This window comes from Mesocricetus auratus, unplaced genomic scaffold (genome assembly GCF_017639785.1).
Source record: "Mesocricetus auratus isolate SY011 unplaced genomic scaffold, BCM_Maur_2.0 Super-Scaffold_100038, whole genome shotgun sequence".
Lineage (NCBI taxonomy): Eukaryota > Metazoa > Chordata > Mammalia > Rodentia > Cricetidae > Mesocricetus > Mesocricetus auratus.
Window position 1 is genome coordinate 3,457,900 of NW_024429216.1, and position 20,526 is coordinate 3,478,425.

Genomic DNA, 20,526 nt, shown 5'->3' on the forward strand with positions numbered 1-20,526 from the left:
CCTTCACAGCCGAAATGATTCTTCACTTTCTTTTGCTTTTGTGTTCTGTGATTCTGATGCTCAAACCCAGGGCCTCACACACGACAGGCAAGCGCTCTGTGCCCCACTTCATCCCAGAGTTTCACGCCGACTGAGGCTAGCCCAGAACTCTTGGCCATCCTTCTGCCTCAGCCTTCTGAATACTAACTAGTTCAGGCATGAGCCATCATACCCATCCTCCCCTTGGCTATTATATACAAAAGGCCTGTGTGTTTCACACGCTCTTGTTCTCTTGTGTGGATGCCTGACCCTCCACATGACTACCTTGGGAGTCAGCTGTGTCCTGGGGCACCACAATCTGTCGGTGCTGCCAATTTTGGGGCCTAATTTGAATTTGGGGACCTGAGACAATTGGCTTTATTCTGTCTAGCTTGTTCTCACATGTATAGGATGGGCAGAAGGGTAGTAGTTTGTGTTACTGTTCACAGGGCTGTGGGGTAGAATGCAGCCATGTCTGTAAGCTCCTTCCGTGAGTCACTAGTTGTTGCTCAAGCACACATCTGAGTGGCAAGTGTGTGTTATCACTGTTAGTTTTATGCCCAGAGTGAAAATAGAAGGTTCTGTTCACCCCCCCACCATTGTGTGTCTCTGAATACCTCCAGGGCTTCTATCGTATGACTGACTTCCTGAGGGCCATGTGCTGGGCAGGGGCTCAGCAAAGCTGTGAGGAGAGATGAGAGGGCCCAGTGCCGGTGGTGGAGGCGGTCCCCTGCAGTCTGCAGTCCTAGGCTTTGGGAAATGAGCGATGGCTGGCCTTTTCCCGGAACCAGCTGGATTTGATGTCTGGACCCAAGCCCCTCTCCCCACTTCTTTCCCCACCCTAGCTCCCATCCAAGGCCCTGGTCCCTGAAATGGAGGATGAGGATGAGGAAGATGACTCAGAAGATGCCATCAATGAGTTTGATTTCCTGGGCTCAGGAGAAGATGGGGACGGGGCTCCAGATCCTCGGCGTGGTGCGACAGAGGGGAACCCCCATGAGCTGGGTGAGCTGGGTGACCTGGGACCGACTGACAGGCCTGGCTAGGACAGGGTCTGACCCTGATGCTTCAGCTGCTTCCTGTCTGGGGCTTTGCCCAGGCGGATATGCTTCCTGAGGTGGGCCAAGGATAGCTCAAGCTGCAAGCCAGGTCCAGGCCCTTACCCTTCCCTGGAAAGTCCCTGCAAACTGTATCCAAGTGGCCCTGCCAGAAGTCAGCTCCAGCCCTCCCAGCAAGTGTCCAGTGCCTGTCCAGCTCAAGCAGGGGACAGGATGAAAACCGATGGTGGAGAAGGGGGATGGGGCAGTGTCTTCCTGTCTTGTGACTCCTGAGAAGGGCCTTGGGGTCCCCTGGGCCTAGGGTAGAATCAGGATTTGCCTGTCACGTCTCACTGGGTCCCTGCCCGTTTGTTTCCCCAGTCTGCCTGTCCCTGGGGTCAGTGCTTTACAGCCCCCACGACTGTGGGAGGGACAGCAGCACTGGGTGGGCTTCCCCAAAAGATTGCGTAGAACTGGTGGGCCATTCTCGCTCATGCCTCTTCCGTGCAGAAAGCCGTCGGGTCAAACTCCAGGGAATTCTTGCTGATCTCCGGGATGTGGATGGGCTGCCCCCCCAAAGTGACTGTCCCACCTCCTGGCACACCCCAGCCCCGGCCTCATGAAGGTAATCTCCAGCTTCATACCCTTGGGGTCTGTGACAGAGGGGGGGCTGCAGAGCTAAACCCGGGGTTTCTGTGTCCTCAGAGGTAAGGCCCAGTCTCCATTCTGCAGCCTCCCTGTCCCAAAAGTTCGTCTGTCTGTCTGTTTCCCTCTCTTTTTGTCTGTCCTGCCCTGTCTGTCTGTCCGTCTGTCTCTGTCTTCTTTCCAGCTGCAATTCTTGATCCTGTCTTCCTGCCTCTCTTCCTCGCTCCTCATCCTTTCTGCCTCTCTCTGCCTCTCTCTCTCTCTCCCTGGCCCTGTCTGCCCCACCCACCCCTCCCCCCTACCAGGTTCCTTTGGCTTCTCCTCAGACGTCTTCATCATGGACACTATCGGGGGCGGGGAGGTGAGCCTGGGGGACTTGGCAGATCTCACCGTCACCAATGACAACGACCTCAGCTGTGATGTAAGTTCTTGGGGTGCCCCATCAGCTCTGACCATGTTGCAGGTCTGGGTTCTGCTTTTTATGTGAGGGGCTTAACATACCATGCCTTAGAGAGGGGTGCCTGGCTCTGAAAGGCTTTCTTTAGGGGGAGATGATTGCCAGCCATGCTTCCCCAACTGAGGGCCTCTACTGTGAGTGGGACAGGGCTGGAATGAAGGGGCCTCGTGACTGGCATTCTTTGCTGTGCACCTTGGATAGGTCACTGGGACTTTCTGGGTTAGGTTTGGATGCATTCTTCCAGGATAGGAGATGAGGTCACTGACCCCAGTGAGGTTGGAGGACCAATCACCTTCTCCATTCTGCTAGTGGAGAATGTGGAAGTGGGCTAGTGGGAGTGTACTGTAAGGTTCCTCAAGCTGCCCCACGGTGCCTCAGGGAATGGGGAACCCACTTGAGCCCAAGTGCTCCAATTCCTAAGAATCGTGGTAGAAATGCCAGCTGGGCCCAGGTGAAGGGGGTCTGAAGGTGCAGAGCTTCCCTGACCGTTCTTGGTGTCTGCCAAACCTGGCTGTCCCCTCGCAGTGAGTAGCTTCACCTTGTAGGACACATGCTCTCAGAGCGTCTCTCCTGGGGCCTCCGCTGCCAGGGCACTGTCTCAAGCTCCACAGTCAAGGCCTGCTCCTTAGGGCTTTATTGCCTGGGGACCTATCTGCCAGGACTCTGACCTTCCTCCAAGCCCCGCCTCCTTAGAGAGGCTGAGACCAGCTGTCAGCGCACCGCCCTGCAGCCCCTTGTGGCTTCCCGTCTCTCTGGGCCTTTGTTTAGGATGAAACAAATCGCAGGTTTCTGAAGGGGAGCCGCTGCCCTGCCTGCCTGCCTGCCTGCCGTTGACCTTTCTAGCTTCCTGTCGTGTGGCGTGCTCCTAGATGTTGTGTATCCCAGCTTCCGGCCTCCGGGCCCTTACACACGCAGCTTCTTTCTTTAGTCCCTTTACCTCTACCCGGCAAGCGGGCGCTGCTTAGTCCTGCTTGTTTGTCACTGCCTCACGAGAGCCTCTTGGTCCCTGCAGAGGAGGCTAGGCTGTCTTGGAGTCCCCTCCTCATGCTCAGAGTTCCTGGTTCTGTGTATTTAGGACCTGTCTGTCTTCCTGAGGGGCCTCTGAACTGTGAGGCTCCCTCCCAAAGAGTTAGGCTCCCCTGCCCCTTCAGCGTCTCCCATGCTGCTGAAACCTGCTGAGTATGTGGAGAGCTCTTCTGGGCCTGCAGAGGGGAAGTCAGGGTGGGGCTGGTCAGTTCCAATCTGAATGGGGTGGGTGGTGTCAGTGTCTGTGTGAGTGCTGGGATATACCAGAGGACACTGAGGAGCTCCCCATCCCCAGCTGTCTGACAGCAAAGACGCCTTCAAGAAGACATGGAACCCGAAGTTTACCCTCCGCTCACACTACGATGGCATCCGCTCGCTGGCCTTCCACCACAGCCAGTCAGCACTGCTCACTGCCTCTGAGGATGGCACACTTAAACTGTGGAACCTACAGAAGGCAGTCACAGCCAAGAAGTAAGGATGCCACCTGGAAGGGGCGGGGCCCTAGGACCTGGGGTCTCAGTGACGAGACGCCTCTTTTTCCCACAGAAATGCTGCCCTGGATGTGGAGCCGATTCACGCTTTCCGTGCTCACAGGTAGGTGATACCTGAGCTGCTTCCTGCTACCCTGGAGACCTGGAGCAGCGGTCTCCATCCTGGGCCCTCTACACTGGAGCCTCAGCAGACCCCTGACTGGGGGTCATGTTGGTTCCCACTGTGGTTCCACTGAGGCCCTTCTGTAAAGGAAGAGGGAAGAAGACAGGTAGCTTTCCCAGGTGGACAGCACGAGCATAGGTGACCAGTTACTTTTGGCATCTTAAAAATGCCTGGGAAGGGACACTGGTGGGATGGCTCAGTAGATAAAGATACATGCTACAGAGCTTGACAACCTAAGTTCCATCCCCAGGGTCCATGTGGTATGAGGAGAGAACTAACTGCAGAAAATTGTCCCCTGACCTCCATATGTACACTGTGATATGTGATAATAAATACATTTAAACTATTTTTAAAATACCTAGGAGAGCTGGGCATGGTGGTGCACGCCTCTAATCCTAGCACTGGGGAGGCAGAGGCAGTGGATCTCTGTGAGTTCCGGGACAGCCTGGTCTACAGAGCGAGTTCCAGGACATCTAGGGCTACACAGAGGAACCTGTCTGGAAAAACAAACAAATGGCTAGAAGAAACCCTCAGGCTCCCATGAGCAAGGCAGGCCTGGCCCTTGACTGCCTTCCGTCACCTATCCTTGCATCTTGCAGGGGCCCTGTGCTGGCAGTCACCATGGGTAGCAACAGCGAATACTGTTACAGTGGTGGGGCTGATGCCCGCATCCACAGCTGGAAGATTCCCGACCTCAACATGGACCCATACGATGGCTATGGTGAGGACAGACCCTTCCCACCCTCACCTCATGTCACAGCCCTGCGAAGTAGCTCTGTAGGGCTCCCGGTCTGATGTAGTCTAGTGGGTGGGGCAGAGGGAGAGGAGGATTGGACTGCATCTGAGAATCAACATGAGCTGGCCTTTGGGGAAGCAGAGACAAGAGAGCCTAAGTCAGGGCCACATGGGCTTGGGTAGCTTGATGGACTCTGTTCTTACTGTGGCTCAGTGGATGGGTGTATTAGAAGCAGAGGAAATGAGCCGAGAGGCATCAGTGGGACGAGATGGCAGGGAGTTTAGGCTTTGTCTTTCAGCCCTTTAAGTGTAAAAGTGGAGGAGCCGGGCATTGGTGGCGCATGCCTTTAATCGCAACACTCAGGAGGCAGAGGCAGGTGGATGGATCTCTGTGAGTTCCAGGGCAGCTTGGTCTACAAGAGCGAGTTCCAGGACAGTTGGGACTGTTACACAGAGAAACCCTGTCTCAAAAACAAACAAAAATGTCTTTTACTCAGAGAAGTGGACACCAAGTCCCATCCCTAGGAAGTTACTTGTGGTTGGTTCCTGCTGAGAAAGGGGAGGTCAGTCTGTCTGATCAGTGTCACTGAGTGTGTCAGCCACATGCCTAGACATCACAAAATAGACTCCATGTTGTTGGGGTTGGTTTTTGTGTTTCATCCTCTGTCTTTAGTGTATCTATTTTGACTTTGGTTTTCTTTTGTTTCTTGAGTGAGAGAGAGAGAGAGAGAGAGAGAGAGAGAGAGAGAGAGAGAGAGAGAGAGAGAGAGAGAGAGAGAGAGCATGAAGTTGGGTGGGTGAGGAGGTGGGAGAACCTAGACAAAGTTGGGGAGTGGAAGACTATGATCACAATATGTTTTCTCCATTTTTTAGTTTTTGATTTCATTTTACATTCCAATCACAGCTCCTCCCACCCCCATCACAATATAGTTTATGGAAAAAATTCTCTGAATACATTTTTTTTAATGTCTTATAGGCTGAGTATAATGGTATATACCTTTAATTCCAGCACTGGGGAGGCAGAGGCAGGCAGAGCTCAGTGAGTTTGAGGCCAGTTTGATCTATACAATGTGTGTTTGAGACCAGTTGGGGCTATGCAGTAAGATCCTTTCTCAAAATAAATAAATAAATAAATAAATAAATAAATAAATAAATAAATAAGCTCTTGGGGGCTGGAGAGATGACTAAGTAGTTAAGAGTACAGTCTGCTTTTCCAGAGGACAACTCCCAGCACCCACATGGCAGCTCACTGCTGTCTATAACTCCAGTTCCAGGGGACCTGACACCCTCATATACAGGCATATATATATATATATATGATGCAAAACACCAATGCACATAAAATAAGAATAAGTAAATCATTTTTTTTTGGTTTTTTTTTTTTTTTTTTTTTTTTTTTTGGTTTTTCGAGACAGGGTTTCTCTGTGGCTTTGGAGGCTGTCCTGGAACTAGCTCTTGTAGACCAGGCTGGCCTCGAACTCACAGACATCCGCCCGCCTCTGCCAGTAAATCATTTTTTAAAAATAGAAAGAGATTCCAGGTCTGCTTAATTTAAACTGTTTAGTTTGGTTTTTGAGACAGGGTTTTTAAGTGAAGAGCTCCCCAAAGTCCCTCATACTTGGTGCCCTTGCCCTACTCGTTGATGCCTGTTGTACTCTTTTTACATGTATGTGTGTTGGAGATGGTTGTGAGCCACCCCTCAGGGGCTGGGAACCAAGTCTGACATAAGAGCAAATGTTCTTACCCAATGAGCATTCTCCAGCCCCCCTCTACCCACATCTTTGTTGATGATGTTTGCATTTGTTTGTTTGAGACAGGATCTCTGTGTAGCCCTGGCTGCCCTGGAACTGGCTCTGTAGACCACACTGGCCTCGAATTCACAGAGCCCCTCCTGCCTCTGCCTCCCCAGTGCTGCCTTACTCTTGAATATAGCCTTAGGCTAAGTTTGTTATGGCAGGGTACAGAGTTGTATTCGCTGTCAGGGCCACAGTTATCAGTCGTGAGTGAACTGCCATACTTGAGGGTCAGCTGGACTTGACCCAGAGCTGTGTGGCGTCCAGCAGCTAGAGAGGCCAGAGAGGGTCCTTGCAGAGAGGCTGGTGAGGATCTAGTGAGAAAAGGCATTGCAGGGCCTAAAGGGGACGGCCTTGGTTAGTAGAGACAGCGTTGCCCCTCTGGCTCCACTGGTGCCCTGAGCTGCTGGCCTTGGCCTTGGGAAGACAGTGAAGCCAGAAGCCTCGTTTTCTAAGCTGGTGAGCTGTTCCCGAGCCCTGGAATCTGCCCAGTGGAGCTGGAGGTCAGTGAGCAGCCACCAGGTCCCAGCAGGCTGCAGCCCCTGGGCCATCCAGTGGGGCTGGCATCCCTAACAACCTCTTTCCTCCTGGCCTGCCAGACCCAAGCGTGCTGAGTCACGTCCTGGAAGGCCATGGGGACGCTGTGTGGGGTCTGGCTTTCAGCCCCAGCTCCCAGCGCCTAGCTTCCTGCTCCGCTGATGGCACTGTCCGCATCTGGGACCCCAGCAGCAGCGGTCCAAGCTGCCTCTGCACCTTCCCCATGTCTGAAGGTGAGTGTTGACCCCAGTGTCTGAAGCAGGATGCGGAGCCCAGGCTTCGGGGTGGCTTCTGAGGAGGCCCCAGCCACAGGGCAGGACCGGCCCCTTGAGTAGCCTTTTCTTCCCTGTGCTCTCAGAACACGGGATCCCCACCTCAGTGGCCTTCACCAGCACGGAGCCTGCCCATGTCGTGGCCTCCTTTCGTTCTGGTGACACCGTTCTTTATGACTTGGAAGCCGGCAGCGCCCTGCTCACATTGGAGTCCCGAGGGAGCAGCGGTGAGGGCCCTTGGCCAGGCAGGCCAATGGGACTGGGGTTTGAATTCCCATAGGACCCCAGTTCCTCCTGTAGCTCTGGGGACCTAGCCATCAGTGAGATCAGAATGTTGCCCATGTGCCCTCAGGGGGCCACAAGCAGGAAGGAAACAAGGCTCAGTGGTGGCCAGCCAGCTTGACACAGTGGGCTGGGTAGCATGTCCCCAATTGCAGAAGTGGCCTGCCCCTCCTCCCTGTGTCCCAGGCCTCCTGTCTTCCTCCTCAGTCCCCTTCCTCTCCCCACTTAACCTTCCAGGCCCAACACAGATCAATCAGGTGGTGAGTCACCCAAATCAGCCCCTCACCATCACTGCGCAGGACGACAGGAGCATCCGATTCCTGGACAACCGGACAGGTGAGGCCCGGCCTCATTGTCCCCTCACTGTGCTGGGGAGCAGGAGGTGGGGCACACGGGGAGAGCACATCCAGACTGTCTGCCAGAGCCGGCTTGTCGTGGGAGGCCACTTCCAGCCACTCTCTGTTCCCACTCCCAGGTAAATCCGTGCACTCCATGGTCGCCCACCTGGACGCAGTGACCTGCCTAGCCGTGGATCCCAATGGCGTGTTCTTGATGTCAGGAAGTAAGTTGGGCCCCTCTTGCTGCCCCTTCGTCGGGAGGGTTAGAAGCAAGGAGAAGGGGCTGCAGCCATGGCAGGCGGCTCCACTCTTGCGTGTACTGGAAACTCCTGCCTCGGCCTCATTGAGTGTGCTTGGTAGCCCTGCCTGGGGTTTGTCCTTGTGTTGAGGTATGTGGTGGTGGACCCAGATCCCCCAGAGTTTAAGCTCCGGGTCCCTCTCTGCTCTCAGATGAGGTCAGACTCAGCAGCTGTCTACTCTACAATGGGTAGACAGGTCTCTCACAGCAGAGCCAGCTGCACTGAGTGTGCGAATGCGCTTGCAGATGTGCAAGCGGTGTTGGGGGCTGTGAGCAGATCGCAGCCCACTGGGCCTGATGTTACCATGCACTGGCTGAGCAGCTGCACCCAGACCGCCCGTCCCCTGCCGGTGGAATGAGACCCAGTCCTGGCACAGACTAGCTAAGATCTGAGGCGCTGCTTCTGGGCTGAGTCCCTGGCGCTGGACTGACTTGAGGAGCAGAGCCTCGGGCTCGCCGTGCCCTCTCGTGCCCGGCATATCCACCCTCAAGTCCCTGCGGTCATCAGCCCTCATTGGCTGCTTGTCCCGGACCCTCCTTGGCCATCCCTGTACCTGGAAGGCTTCCCTTCCTTAAGCCAATGTCTTTTCGCCCGTCACCTGGGGCTAGTGTCTGCTGTTTGCTTGCTGTGCTGGGGATAGAACCCAGGGCCTTGGGCGGACCAGGCCAGTGTACAGCCTCTGAGCCACGCCCCACCACTTGGAGCTGTTGGTGCGCGCAGCCTCCCTGTAGGCCGAGGTCTGTCTGTCTGTCTGTCTGTCTGTCTGTGTGCACCCTTCCTCCCAGGGTTCTCACACAGGATAGCAGAACGGCTGACCGCAGAGCCATGGGAGGAACAGGGTTGAGCTGCCTCTGCCCCAAGGCCTTCACAAGAGGTCTGAGCTCAAGCTTGGTAACAGCCTCCTCTTCTGTGCAGGCCATGACTGTTCTCTGCGCTTATGGAGCCTAGACAACAAGACCTGTGTCCAGGAGATCACGGCGCACCGCAAGAAGCACGAGGAGGCCATCCATGCAGTGGCCTGCCACCCCAGCAAGGCACTGATCGCCAGCGCTGGTGCTGACGCTCTAGCCAAGGTCTTCGTATGATCCCACCTGGCCTCGCCCTGGCTACACAGTGGCAGAGAGCGGGGCCAGGCCAGTGGGGCTGAGGTAAGGGCTGGAGGCCAGTTATGGTCTAGGTAGGAATGCAGAAACCCAGTGTCCTTGCCCCAGAAGATACCCCCTCCTCCATGACCCACTCGAGGGATAGGGTTAGAGTGGGACTCTATCCTAACCAACCGCTTTCCCTCTGTCTCTGCAGGCAGCCCCCGGCCTCCCGAGAGGCTCAGAGTCTCGGCCTCTTGCATCTTCCTGGAGCCTGGTGGTGCTAATGGCCCTTTCCCCAGGAATCGCCCCTCAAGGATGGCCTCTGGAGTTTCTGCTCATGCCCCAGCACTAACTCCTGATAAAGCTGTCCTCCAGAGTTGGGCACAGCCAGGGCTGGGTGTCCTTGGGGATCTGTTTTTTCCAAGACGATAGAAGGTGCCAGGCTCCACTCTAGAGTGCCACCCCTCCCTCACCCGTCAGATGAAGGACTGCGCTGAGGGGGTCTCCTGTGGCCCTCCTGTGTGGACCTCAGTCCCTTCCTCCTGCTTTCCAACACTAACCAGGCCTCTAGGGCCAGGCCTTCCTGGGGAGGGCCTCCACTCCTCTGGGGCTCTCCCAGACACAGGCCCTCCTTGAGATGGAGAGGGTGGAGTGGGCCCTGGGCCCCTAGCTTGTTGTCTGTCTGTGTAAAGGAACGGGATTTTCATGGCGCCCACCCCACGTTATCACTGTGTGATAGTCTGTCCATCTCCTCCCAGCTCCACACTTGCCTCTATTTATTTCACTCTTCGTTTGGGTCTCACCTTGTGCCCTTGGTTCCCCCTTGAGGTTCCTGTTTATAAGCCCCATCCCTTTTGCCCCCAACTTGTACGTGAAAAAACTGTCTCAATAAACCCTTTGGAGTAAGATAGTTCCCCAGGCCATCTGTCAAGGGGATAGGGAACTCTGGGGAGGCTCGATCCCTCTGCCTTGGCTGAGTGGAGTCTGGGGAGAGGGAGACATGAGGGATTTGTGTTGTGTGTTGGAACGGGCTGGGGGTAGAGCTGGGTGTCATGTCAGTGGAACGGCAGAGCAGGCACACAGGACCAGATCTCTGTGAGCCCCTCTTTCTGTCACTAACATACCTTCCCGGGGCAGTAAACTGATGAACACGCGCTGTGCTGTGGCAATAAACGATTTAGTTGAAGACCCCTGCCTGCTCAGAAGCTGAAAACTACATCCCCTGTCCTGCCCCGTGCCCACTCCTGGACCCACAGAGAGGGAAGGGAGTTGGTAAGCCAGTCTGTGGAGGACATGCAGGCACCTAGTCCTGGTGCAGGGGCCCCTCTCCTGTGTTTAATGTCACTTTGTAGGGGTTAGGCCTTCGTTTTCACACCATCTTTATAGCCTCAGTGGGGTAGAGCTGGGAGTCCATGCTACAGAGGAAGAGAGTGGGGTCTCTCAGGCTGACTCCAGCCTGCAGGCACAGCTCGCCCCCAGCCCCACCTCCCAGCCCCTCCACAGGGGTCATGGGGTAGGCAAGTGACCAGGCAGGGGGCGTGCCCATCTAGAAGGTGCAGGTGGGCATGTGCTTTTTTTCCTTAGGTGACTCAAGTGGCTAGGCTGTGAGCTCCACGTGGCCATGCCTCCCCCATGCCTCTGGGCTCTTTGCAGCTTCCCCAGGTGGTAGTTTGGGTTTTCACTCCAGCCTCAGACTTCCTTCCCCAGCCCCTGCCCCCCGGATGTGGTGACAGCCACACTGTACCGACCTCAGCTGCCCCAGCAGCAGCACGAACGGTCAGGGGGGCTCTTGTGGACAAGTCGCCGCTCTACAGCTTCCTGGATGTGAAGACTAGCTGGTAGCCTCTGCCTGCTTATTAGGCAGAAGTCAGAATGGCTCCTGACGGAGTTGGCATCAATTACACAGGCCTCGCTCAAAGGCTCTCAGTAGATGATACCTTTTAGATTTCCTCATACTGTTACTATTTTATTTCGGGGAAGGGTGGAGGTCAGAGGTCAACCCAGCTGCTTCTCCTTTGATGTGTCTCCAGGACACAGTGAGCTTGGCAGCAAGTGCCTATACCCACGAACCAGCCAGAAGCCCCCGAGGGTGGTGCCCCCCATTTCTCTGCAAAGTTTAAGGGCAGCCTCATCAACTGGAATTTAGCTGTGTTCAGGCACCCGTATTCCATCTCCCGAATACAGCCTCATGACAGAAACTAAGGCTCACAGAGGGGACGCCCCTACCTCAAGTCACACAGCCAGAAAGGTGTAGGCGCCTGCTCTCCTGTGAGGTCTATGAAGCGGTGCTGCCCATTGGCACGCCTTTGGTTGGGGGTTCAGGCTCCGTACCCCTCAACTCCCCGGAGTGTTACAGACCCGAGGCTAAGCTTCTCCTTTGCATCCTGAGGCCTCGACTCCCCACCTGATGTTGAGCTGAGGGCGTGTGGCCGGGGAGATGGGACCAAGAGCTGGAAAGCCATCGGTCTTGACACGGATTTCCGACCCTTTCCCTCGGGTGAGCGCCGGATGCGGGCCAGTCTGACAGCTCCCTCTTTGAACGACCTAGCCAGCGCCTACCCCGCCCGCCGCGGTCGACTGCAGCGAGAAGTTAACTTTTCAGACTGGGGGGAGCGTGCGGAGGAAGCGCTGACCCTTCCGCCCTCCTCCCACTCGGGTCACCACATCGCCCCCTGTCTCGTCTCTTCCCCCCACCCTACCCCCGACTCCCCGGTGCCGGGTCCCGCCTTCCCCTTCCGCCCCAGGCCCCTCGGTAGAGGCTCCGCCCTGTAACGTCACGGAGCTCCGTGTTGATTGGCCGGCTGCGCCATCGTTCCCCAGACTTCCTTCTGGGCCGCTGCCGCCGACTTAAACTTTGAAGGGGGGGGGGGAAGAGCCACCGCGCTGTGCGACCCTCCCTTGCCCCCCGCCCGCCCCGCCTCCGGTAACGCGCCCTTCTCCGCCGCCCCTGGCCCAACTTTCCTCCAACTTTCGCGACCTGTGAGAGCCTGTTCTCTCAGCGCTGGCCCTGGGGACCCCTCTCTCTCCATCCCCGAGCCAGTCGGGTCTCTACGACCCACTAGGTCTCTGGCCAAAGATTCCTGCTTTCTACCCGCGAGGCATCCTCGTGCCGTCAAAGCTGCTGCATCCTGGGGTCCCCCTGCTCCGCTCTCGGCCTTCTTTCTTTCTTTCTCCCAGGGGCCTCGGATCGTGGGGGGGGGGGGGTCTCAATTCCAGGGACCTCGCCCTTCCCGGTTTTCTTTTCTGGTTTCTTGCAATCTTGCAATCTCCGGGTACCCTCCTCCAAACCACAACTTTTCTTTCTGATCTGTGCTCCCACAGGATTCCCCGGCGTTTGACCCACTAGATTCCTTTTCTCTCATTGCCCAGGATCCCGCCATCCTCCAGTCCCTCAACCTGACAGATCTCTCTCTCAAATGCCAGCGTTCTTACCACCACCGCACGAGAGCTCCCGGATCTAGGTCCTAGGTTCCTCGGGGAGCTCCGGGCGGCAGGTCCGGGTCTGGCTCCCATGGCCGCCGCCCCCTCCCATCCCGCCGGACTCCCGGGCTCTCCCGGGCCCGGGTCTCCTCCACCCCTCGGTGGCTTGGATCTCCAGTCACCGCCACCTCTGCTGCCTCAGATCCCGACCCCGGCCTCCGGGGTCTCCTTTCACATCCAGATCGGATTGACCCGAGAGTTCGTGCTGTTGCCGGCCGCCTCCGAGTTGGCGCATGTGAAGCAACTAGCCTGTTCTATCGTGGACCAGAAGGTGAGGGCATAAGGGGCTTTCCTCACAGGGATGCGGCGGCTTCGGAGCGGGCCTGGGGCTTCTCGGGAGGAGGGGGAGCTTAGGTAACTGAGCCGAGGAGGGGCACTGCTCCCCAGTTGTGTCCTTACTCCACCTCCGGTTTGAGAGAGGCCCGGGTAGGGGTGGGGTGCCCCAGAGGCCTCCCCAAATTGCGTGTTGCTGCTTGTTGTTTTCTGCAGCGGGCAGAAACGAAGGGAGGGGCCTGCCAGGTGTGCGGTGGGAAGAAGGGGCAAACGGGAGCCCCGGATCAGGGGGACCTCTCCTTATGGTCCCACCGTGGGCTCCCGTTCTTTGGAAACAGTAGAAACTGAAGCCTTACTGGCCATGGTGATCGGGTGACATGTGTGGGTGTGTGGACGAGCTGCCGGGGGCAAACAAGGTCTTTCTTGGGGTGCAATCTCTGCCCTTTCCCAGGCCTAGGATGGGGTGCAATCTCTGCCCTTTCCCAGGCCTAAGATGGGGTGTAAAGGAGCAAGGCACTCCAGGTGTATCCTCTCGGCACCCCCAAAAGCCCTGCAGACCCTTCCTGCTCTCCTAATCAGTTTCCCTATGGTACCCTTAGCTTTAGATAGCAAGGTTCCTCCCTTGAGTGTCATGGCAAGAGGGAACCATGTGGAACTAGACGCCCAAATCCTAGGAACGTTAAAACTTACAACCAGGCCAGGTGGTAGTGGCGCACGCCTTTAATCCCAGCATGTAAGGAGGCAGAGGCAGGAGGATCTCTGTTAGTTAGAGGCCAACCTGGTCTACTGAGCGAGTTCCAGGACAGCCAGGGCTACACAGAGAAACCGTCTCAGAAAACAAACAAACAAAAGTTATGACCAGGCCTACCAAGCAAAAGTTCTGGGTTCCGTTCCTCCCCACCCATATCCCGAGGTGGGGGAATGCTTGTGTGAAGTTAAGTGTCTGCTTGTGAAACTGAGAGAAATTCTCAGTCCTGAGTAGCTGGACATTGAAATCGTTTCATACTAAGTAAGGCATTCAAGTATTAGAACCTTAAGTTTATCATGTTGAGCCAGGCGGTGGTAGCGCACGCCTTTAATCCCAGCACTCGGGAGGCAGAGGCAGGCGGATCTCTGTGAGTTCGAGACCAGCCTGGTCTACAGAGCTAGTTCCAGGACAGCCTCCAAAGCCACAGAGAAACCTTGTCTCGAAAAACCAAAAAAAAAAAAAAACCAAAAACCCAAAAAGTTTATCATGTTGCTACATCGTAAGAATCCCAGATGACACTGGTAATATGACAGTTAACAGTTGAAACCCAGAATGGATAGTTCTATAATGAGAGCATGCTGGGATCCAAAAACATCCAGATTTAGGCTTTTTTCAGGCTCCTGGAAATGGATCCTTTGGACTTTGGGGAAGCAGGAGGAACAGGGCCTCCTCCCCCATTTTTTCCAGCCGGTGAAGCTAGTTTAGGGGAGAGAGAGAGAGGGAGAGGGAGAGGAGGAGGGAGAGGAGGAGGGAGGGAGAGGGAGAGGGAGAGGGAGAGGGAGAGGGAGAGGGAGAGGGAGAGGGAGAGGGAGAGGGAGAGAGAGAGAGAGAGAGAGAGAGAGAGAGAGAGAGAGAGAGAGAGAGAGAGAGAGAGAGAAGAAACTAGATCAAGCCACCACGAGGGGCAAGGCTGTGCCCACCAGCTCCAGCCCACCTCTTACTGGGCTTTATGGTAAGCAGGGCTGGGGGCTCCAGCACATTGTCCCTGGAGTGAAACTTGGTGCAGGAGAGTTCAGATCCCCAGCCTCCCCTTCTCAGACCCAGCCTAGTTTGTTTTCTGCTCTTCCTGGGGTACAGGTGCTGTAATTCAGGGCCCCTTCCTGCCGGCCTTCCTTCCCGGTGCCCCACCTGGGCGGTTTCACTTTCTGTTTCACGGGGTTTCATTTCCTGCCCCCTCCCAAAGCACACCTGGGTCTTTGGAGCCTTGGATGAGGGGAGGCCTCCTTACCTCCAGATTATCTTGAGTACCTTCCCCCCCAAAAAACTCCCCAGCCCCCCCCTCCTTTCTAGTTCATTCGGCCCCAGTGCTGGGCTTAGAGCCAGGTAACAGGGACAATAGGTTCAGGAAGGAAGCTGGGGTGGAGATGTGGCGGAAAGAGGAGGGGGTGATCACTCAGTGTCTCGCCAGCTCTGGAAAATTCAAAGTGTCCTTTATGCCACGGGAGACTTTAACTCCACCCCCCTCACTCCCCCGCCCCCCCCACCCCGGCCGACGACCCTCAGCCCTTCCTCCACCAGACCCTGGTCAGTGCCCCCCACTCAGCACTCCTGTCCCCCCATCCTGCAGGCTGGAGCTGGGGTTGGGAGGGGTCAGACAGGAAGCGGTGGGCTGTAGGGTCTCGGTTTCCGGGGGAAACAGCCGGTTCTGCCCCTAGAGAGTTCAAGTAGGCTGCCGCTGCTGCAGGCTGCTCTGAGCTTTTCTGTCCCCACACCTCTCCCACACCCCGCTTCCATCCGTCAGTTCCCAGAGTGTGGCTTCTATGGCCTGTACGACAAGATCCTGCTCTTCAAACATGACCCCACGTCGGCCAACCTCCTGCAGCTGGTGCGATCAGCTGCGGATATCCAGGAGGGCGACCTGGTGGAGGTGGTTCTGTCGGGTGAGGAGCGCCGGTCATCCCGGGGGGTGGGGTCTCGGGCACAGGGGCCAGGCGTCTGGGAAGAAGTGGCTGGGGTGAGCATGGTGGGGTTCACCTGTGGTCCCAGCATTCCCGAGGCACGGTTGGCAGCAGTGCCGCAGGTTTAACGTCAGCTTGGGTCAAAGAGTGAGACATGGGTTGCACAGTGGGCTCGGTGTTAGTCAAGACCGTTTGTTCTCCCACAAATCGTCTGGAGCTCCAGTCCCAAGGGATCTGGCCCCCCCCACCCACCCCCCCTGACCTCCACAGGCACAGGCCTATATGCTGGCAAATCACTGTACATATAAAAACATCAAGTCAACAAATCATAAAAAGAGATGTGCCTCTTAGAAGTCTTGGGGAAACCAATTCGCTAATTTATATTTATTAATTAATTAACTTATTTATTTGAGATAAGGCCTTACCGTGTAGCCCTGGATGGCCTGGAACTTACAGAGCTCCTACCTCTGACTCTGGAATACTGGGACTAACGATGTGTACCATCATCCAGGTGGTAGTGGCACATTCCTTTAACCCCAATGCTCAGGAAGTGATTCTCTGTGAGTTCCAGGCCAGCCTAGTTTATAGAGTGAGTTCCAGAACAGGTTCCAAAGCTACAGAAAAACCCTGTCTCAAAAAACCAAAAACAAAAAAGTCGGCCCCTTCCTTTGTGGTAGCAGGAATTGAACCTAGAATCTTGCACATTTGAGGCACCACGCACTGCACCAGTGAGCTATACCCTCAGCCCACCGGAACTGTTTTACATTTAGTGTGTGTGTGACAACTTCTGGGAATTGATGTACCAAATGGGGCCTGTGTATTGGACTCAGATCACTAGGTTTGGCAGCAAGTAATGAAAAATTGCTGCGCTGTCTCACAGGCCCAGGACTGTTTCATTCTATTTATTTAGTTAGTCATTCATTTATTCATTCTTTCAGGACAGGGTCTCAAATGATTTTGGCTGTCCTGGAACTCATTCTGTAGACCAGGTTGGCCTCGAACACACAGAGATCCACCCGTCTCTGCCTCCGAGTGCTGGGGTTAAAGGCGTGCGCCGCCACCACCCGGCACTCAGGACTGTTTTAATAATGAAAAAAAAAATTAAGCACTCTGCCCACCAAACAACTCATTAACTCCCTCCTATCAGGAGGCGTGTGTTTTGCCTAGTGGGGAGCTGGAATTTCTTTGTCTTTTGAGGCCAAATTTCTCTGTGTTAGTCCTAGCTGTCCTAGAACTCGCTCTGTAGTCCTGGCTCAAGTGTGTGCCCTCCTTGCTGCCTACAGCCTCAGCCACCTTCGAGGACTTCCAGATCCGTCCACACGCTCTCACTGTACACTCGTACCGCGCTCCCGCCTTCTGCGACCACTGCGGAGAGATGCTCTTCGGTCTCGTGCGCCAGGGCCTCAAGTGTGACGGTGAGCAGCAAGGGCCCAGGCGACTGGGAAGCCTGGGGCTGGGACTGGGCTCGGGTCTGGAGATGCAGCTTAGAAGGTAGGTGAGGTGAAAAACTCCCTGAGGGAAAGTTTGGGAGAGCAGTGGGATTAAAGTCTGTGGACGGAGCCCGGGATGTGGGGCTGGTGGGCTCGGTTAGGGCTCCAGGGCCAACTCTGGAGAATGGGGAGGGGCCTGGGCCCCGGACTCTGGAATGGGTGCAGAGTTTAGGAGATGATCCTTGGTAACCGAACTTAGGGGTTCCTAGATAAAGTAGGGAAGGAATCTGAGTTCAGGTCTGGGGATAGGGCATAAAAAGCAAATGGGGCTCCCAGAGCAAGCACTTGGAGGTGTTTTTTTTTTAACTTATTTAGTTCTATGTTATATGCATGGGTGTTTTGCCTGAATACATTTTCTTTTTTTTTTTTTTTTCTTTTTTTTTTTTTTTTTGGTTTTTCGAGACAGGGTTTCTCTGTGGCTTTGGAGGCTGTCCTAGAACTCGCCTGGTAGTACAGGCTGGTCTCGAACTCACAGAGATCCACCTGCCTCTGCCTCCCGAGTGCGGGGATTAAAGGCGTGCGCCACCAACGCCCGGCCTGAATACATTTCTGTTACACCACATGCATGGGTTTGGGAACTGAACCCGAGTGCTCTTCTACAAGAGTAACAAATGCTGTAACGACTGAGCCATCTCTCGGGTGATGGAAGAACGAGCTCGTGTCAGTCAGGGGCCAAGCAAAGAGACAGAACAGAGAGAGAGAAATAGTCACGGTTTATCAGGAGGAACTGGCCTGAAGGACTTCGAGGCGGGCCAGGCAGCTCCGCAGTCCTAGGACGGCCTGTCTGGGATCGCAGGTGTCACAGGCTGAATTCTATGGGCTGAGAATCTCAACGCTTTGTAGTGAAAATCAGGCGCGTACATCAATCAGGCTAGAATCAACAGGATGTGAACGTGAGCACTGAGTCTTGGGGTGCCCCATCCGTGTTTGCTGTGGAGGACAGGACAGTAACAGGGCTGTTTGTAGGGGGGCGGAGGGGGGGTGAGAGCATGCCTGGTAGTGAATGCAGGTTTTGGCTCTGATGGTCTTGCGCCCTCTACAGGCTGCGGGCTGAATTACCACAAACGCTGCGCCTTCAGCATCCCTAACAACTGCAGCGGTGCTCGCAAGCGCCGCCTGTCATCCACGTCTCTGGCCAGTGGCCATTCCGTACGCCTCGGAAGCTCCGAATCCCTACCCTGCACCGCTGAGGAGCTGGTGAGGGGCCGGAGAATGGCGAGGGTTGGAGGCTGGGGGCTGAAGGGGCCACGCAGCTGCTAATTAACTCATCGTTCCTTCCACCCTCGCTGCTGGGTAGAGCCGTAGCACCACCGACCTCCTTCCTCGCCGACCACCCTCGTCGTCGTCCTCCTCCTCTTCCTCTTCCTTCTACACAGGCCGTCCCATTGAGCTGGACAAGATGCTGATGTCCAAGGTCAAGGTGCCGCACACCTTCCTTATACACAGCTACACACGGCCCACCGTTTGCCAGGCCTGCAAGAAGCTACTCAAGGGTCTATTCCGCCAGGGCCTGCAGTGCAAAGGTCAGTAGGACCAGCTAGGAAGACTGTGGGTCTGAACCCACCCCCAGAGAGGAACCCGGCATCTCAGACCCATGTCCTGAATCCAGGCCATCCTGGAGGCCTCGGGAGTTCTAGAACCCTAAACCCTTGGGAATCTAGATTCCTAGAACGGGATAGAATTCTCACTATAAGACCCAGGAATCTGAGAGTCAGGGAGCTTTAGGAGCAGAAGATTCAAGACTTCTGGAGCCCCGCGGGCAATGGTAGCACATGCTTTTATTCCCAGAGCTTTGGAGGCAGAGGCAGGCAGATCTCTGTGAGTTCGAGGCCAGCCAGGGCGGTTACACAGAAAAACCCTTGTCTGGCAAGACCAAATATATATTCAGATATATATTCAAGACTTCTAGCATTGGTGGCGCACGCCTTTAATCCCAGCACTTAGGAGGCAGAGGCAGGCGGATCTCCGTGAGTTCGAGGCCAGCCTGGTCTACAGAGCGAGTTCCAGGATAGCCAGGGCTACACAAAGGAATCCTGTCTTGAAGAACAGGTAAAAAAAAGTTTGATCTGATGGCCCATGCCTGTAAACCCAGCACCTGGCAGTTGGAGATAAGAGAATCATGCTTGGCTACACAGCAGGTTCTACGCTAGTCTGGACTACCAAAAGACCCTGTCTCAAAACAAAAACAAACGAAATGTATACCGTACTCTTACCTGTGGGACCATCTCCTCAGTCTTTATAATGTTGAGGCTGAGGCAGAAGGGTTGTCAGGAATTAGATGCTAGCCAGCCTTCTCTCTCTCTCTCTCTCTCTCTCACACACACACACACACACACACAGTAACAATGTCCTTTCCTGACCACCCCTTCATCCCCTGTCCCTGCAGACTGCAAATTTAACTGTCACAAACGGTGTGCTACCCGTGTCCCTAACGACTGCCTGGGGGAGGCGCTCATCAATGGAGGTAAGACCCTTGGCATTGAAAAGGGACAGGGTGGGGCTGCATGGGGACCCTTCTGACGCCCCTGTCCCCGCAGATGTGCCCATGGAGGAGGCCGCCGACTACAGCGAGGCCGACAAAAGCTCCGTCTCCGATGACTTGGACGACTCTGGTGTCATCCCGGGCTCGCACTCAGAGAGTGCTCTCCATGCCAGCGAGGAGGAGGAAGGCGAGGGAGACAAGGCCCAGAGGTACCCAGGGCCCCTTCAGGAGGGGCTCCCCCGTCTCTAAGATGGGCTGGTGTTAGTGTGTTCTCAATCCTGGAGCCCCGGCTTTTTATCTTTGTATCCTCTTTCTTCTTTTCTTTTTAGCCAGGTAGTGGTGGCGCATGCATTTAATCCCAGCACTTGGGAGGCAGAGGCAGGAGGATCTCTGTGAGTTTGAGGGCAGCCTGGTCTACAGAGCGAGTTTCAGGACAACGAAACGATATTTACTTTTTTGGGGGGAGGGGTTGGGTTTTGGGTGGGGATTTCAAGACAGGGTTTCCCTCTGTGTAGCTCTGGCTATTCTGGAACTCACTCTGTAGACCAGGCTAGCCTCAAAACTCAGAGATCCACCTCCCTCTGCCTCCCTGACTGCTGGGATCAAAGATGTGCGCCACCGTTGCTGGCCACCGTTGCTGGCCTCTTCCTTGACCATTTAAAATATTTTGTTTTCTCTCTTTTTAAAGTTCAGGGACAATATATTAGTGTTTGAAAGAAAAGCAACACCAGCAGACTGTAGATCTCAGCCGCTGCCCTGAGGGGTTAGGTAGAAAAGAGAGAATCATGCCTGTTTGGTTGGTCTAGAGTCCAAGAAAGATGGCTGGTTCAGCAATAGAAGGGGAGGCAGGGCTTTGGAACCTCAAGTCAGGTGAGGCGGGGCTTTGGAGCCTCAAGTCAGGTGAGGCGGGGCTTTGGAGCCTCAAGTCAGGTGAGGCGGGGCTTTGGAGCTGTCAAGTCAGGGGAGGCGGGGTTTCA

The 20,526-nt window shown here is 55.4% G+C and overlaps 2 protein-coding genes across 3 annotated transcripts in view; both read left to right on the plus strand.

The window, feature by feature from the left end:
- Nucleotides 1-10,084, plus strand: part of Strn4 (striatin 4) — a 23,251-nt gene extending 13,167 nt beyond the window's left edge. The window contains 13 exon segments of the mRNA XM_005086425.4: nt 864-1,023; nt 1,566-1,624; nt 1,626-1,680; nt 2,006-2,121; nt 3,479-3,654; nt 3,730-3,777; nt 4,437-4,558; nt 6,965-7,135; nt 7,261-7,401; nt 7,694-7,792; nt 7,932-8,018; nt 9,009-9,241; nt 9,393-10,084. Coding sequence (XP_005086482.1) covers nt 864-1,023; nt 1,566-1,624; nt 1,626-1,680; nt 2,006-2,121; nt 3,479-3,654; nt 3,730-3,777; nt 4,437-4,558; nt 6,965-7,135; nt 7,261-7,401; nt 7,694-7,792; nt 7,932-8,018; nt 9,009-9,178 — 1,404 coding nt within the window. The 3' untranslated portion in view covers nt 9,179-9,241; nt 9,393-10,084.
- Nucleotides 10,085-12,044: 1,960 nt separating this feature from the next.
- The window catches only part of Prkd2 (protein kinase D2), a 30,941-nt gene continuing 22,459 nt past the window's right edge, over nt 12,045-20,526 (plus strand). Inside the window, exons 1-7 of one of the 2 annotated variants that reach the window (XM_013125491.3) lie at nt 12,045-12,929; nt 15,421-15,559; nt 16,861-16,992; nt 18,110-18,264; nt 18,365-18,590; nt 19,454-19,531; nt 19,605-19,758. In XM_013125491.3, the coding sequence (XP_012980945.1) occupies nt 12,690-12,929; nt 15,421-15,559; nt 16,861-16,992; nt 18,110-18,264; nt 18,365-18,590; nt 19,454-19,531; nt 19,605-19,758 (1,124 nt within the window). In that variant the 5' untranslated portion in view covers nt 12,045-12,689. Of the gene's footprint in view, nt 12,930-14,614; nt 14,632-15,420; nt 15,560-16,860; nt 16,993-18,109; nt 18,265-18,364; nt 18,591-19,453; nt 19,532-19,604; nt 19,759-20,526 lie in introns of those variants that run through there. The other variant, XM_040734314.1, reaches the window with a different exon arrangement.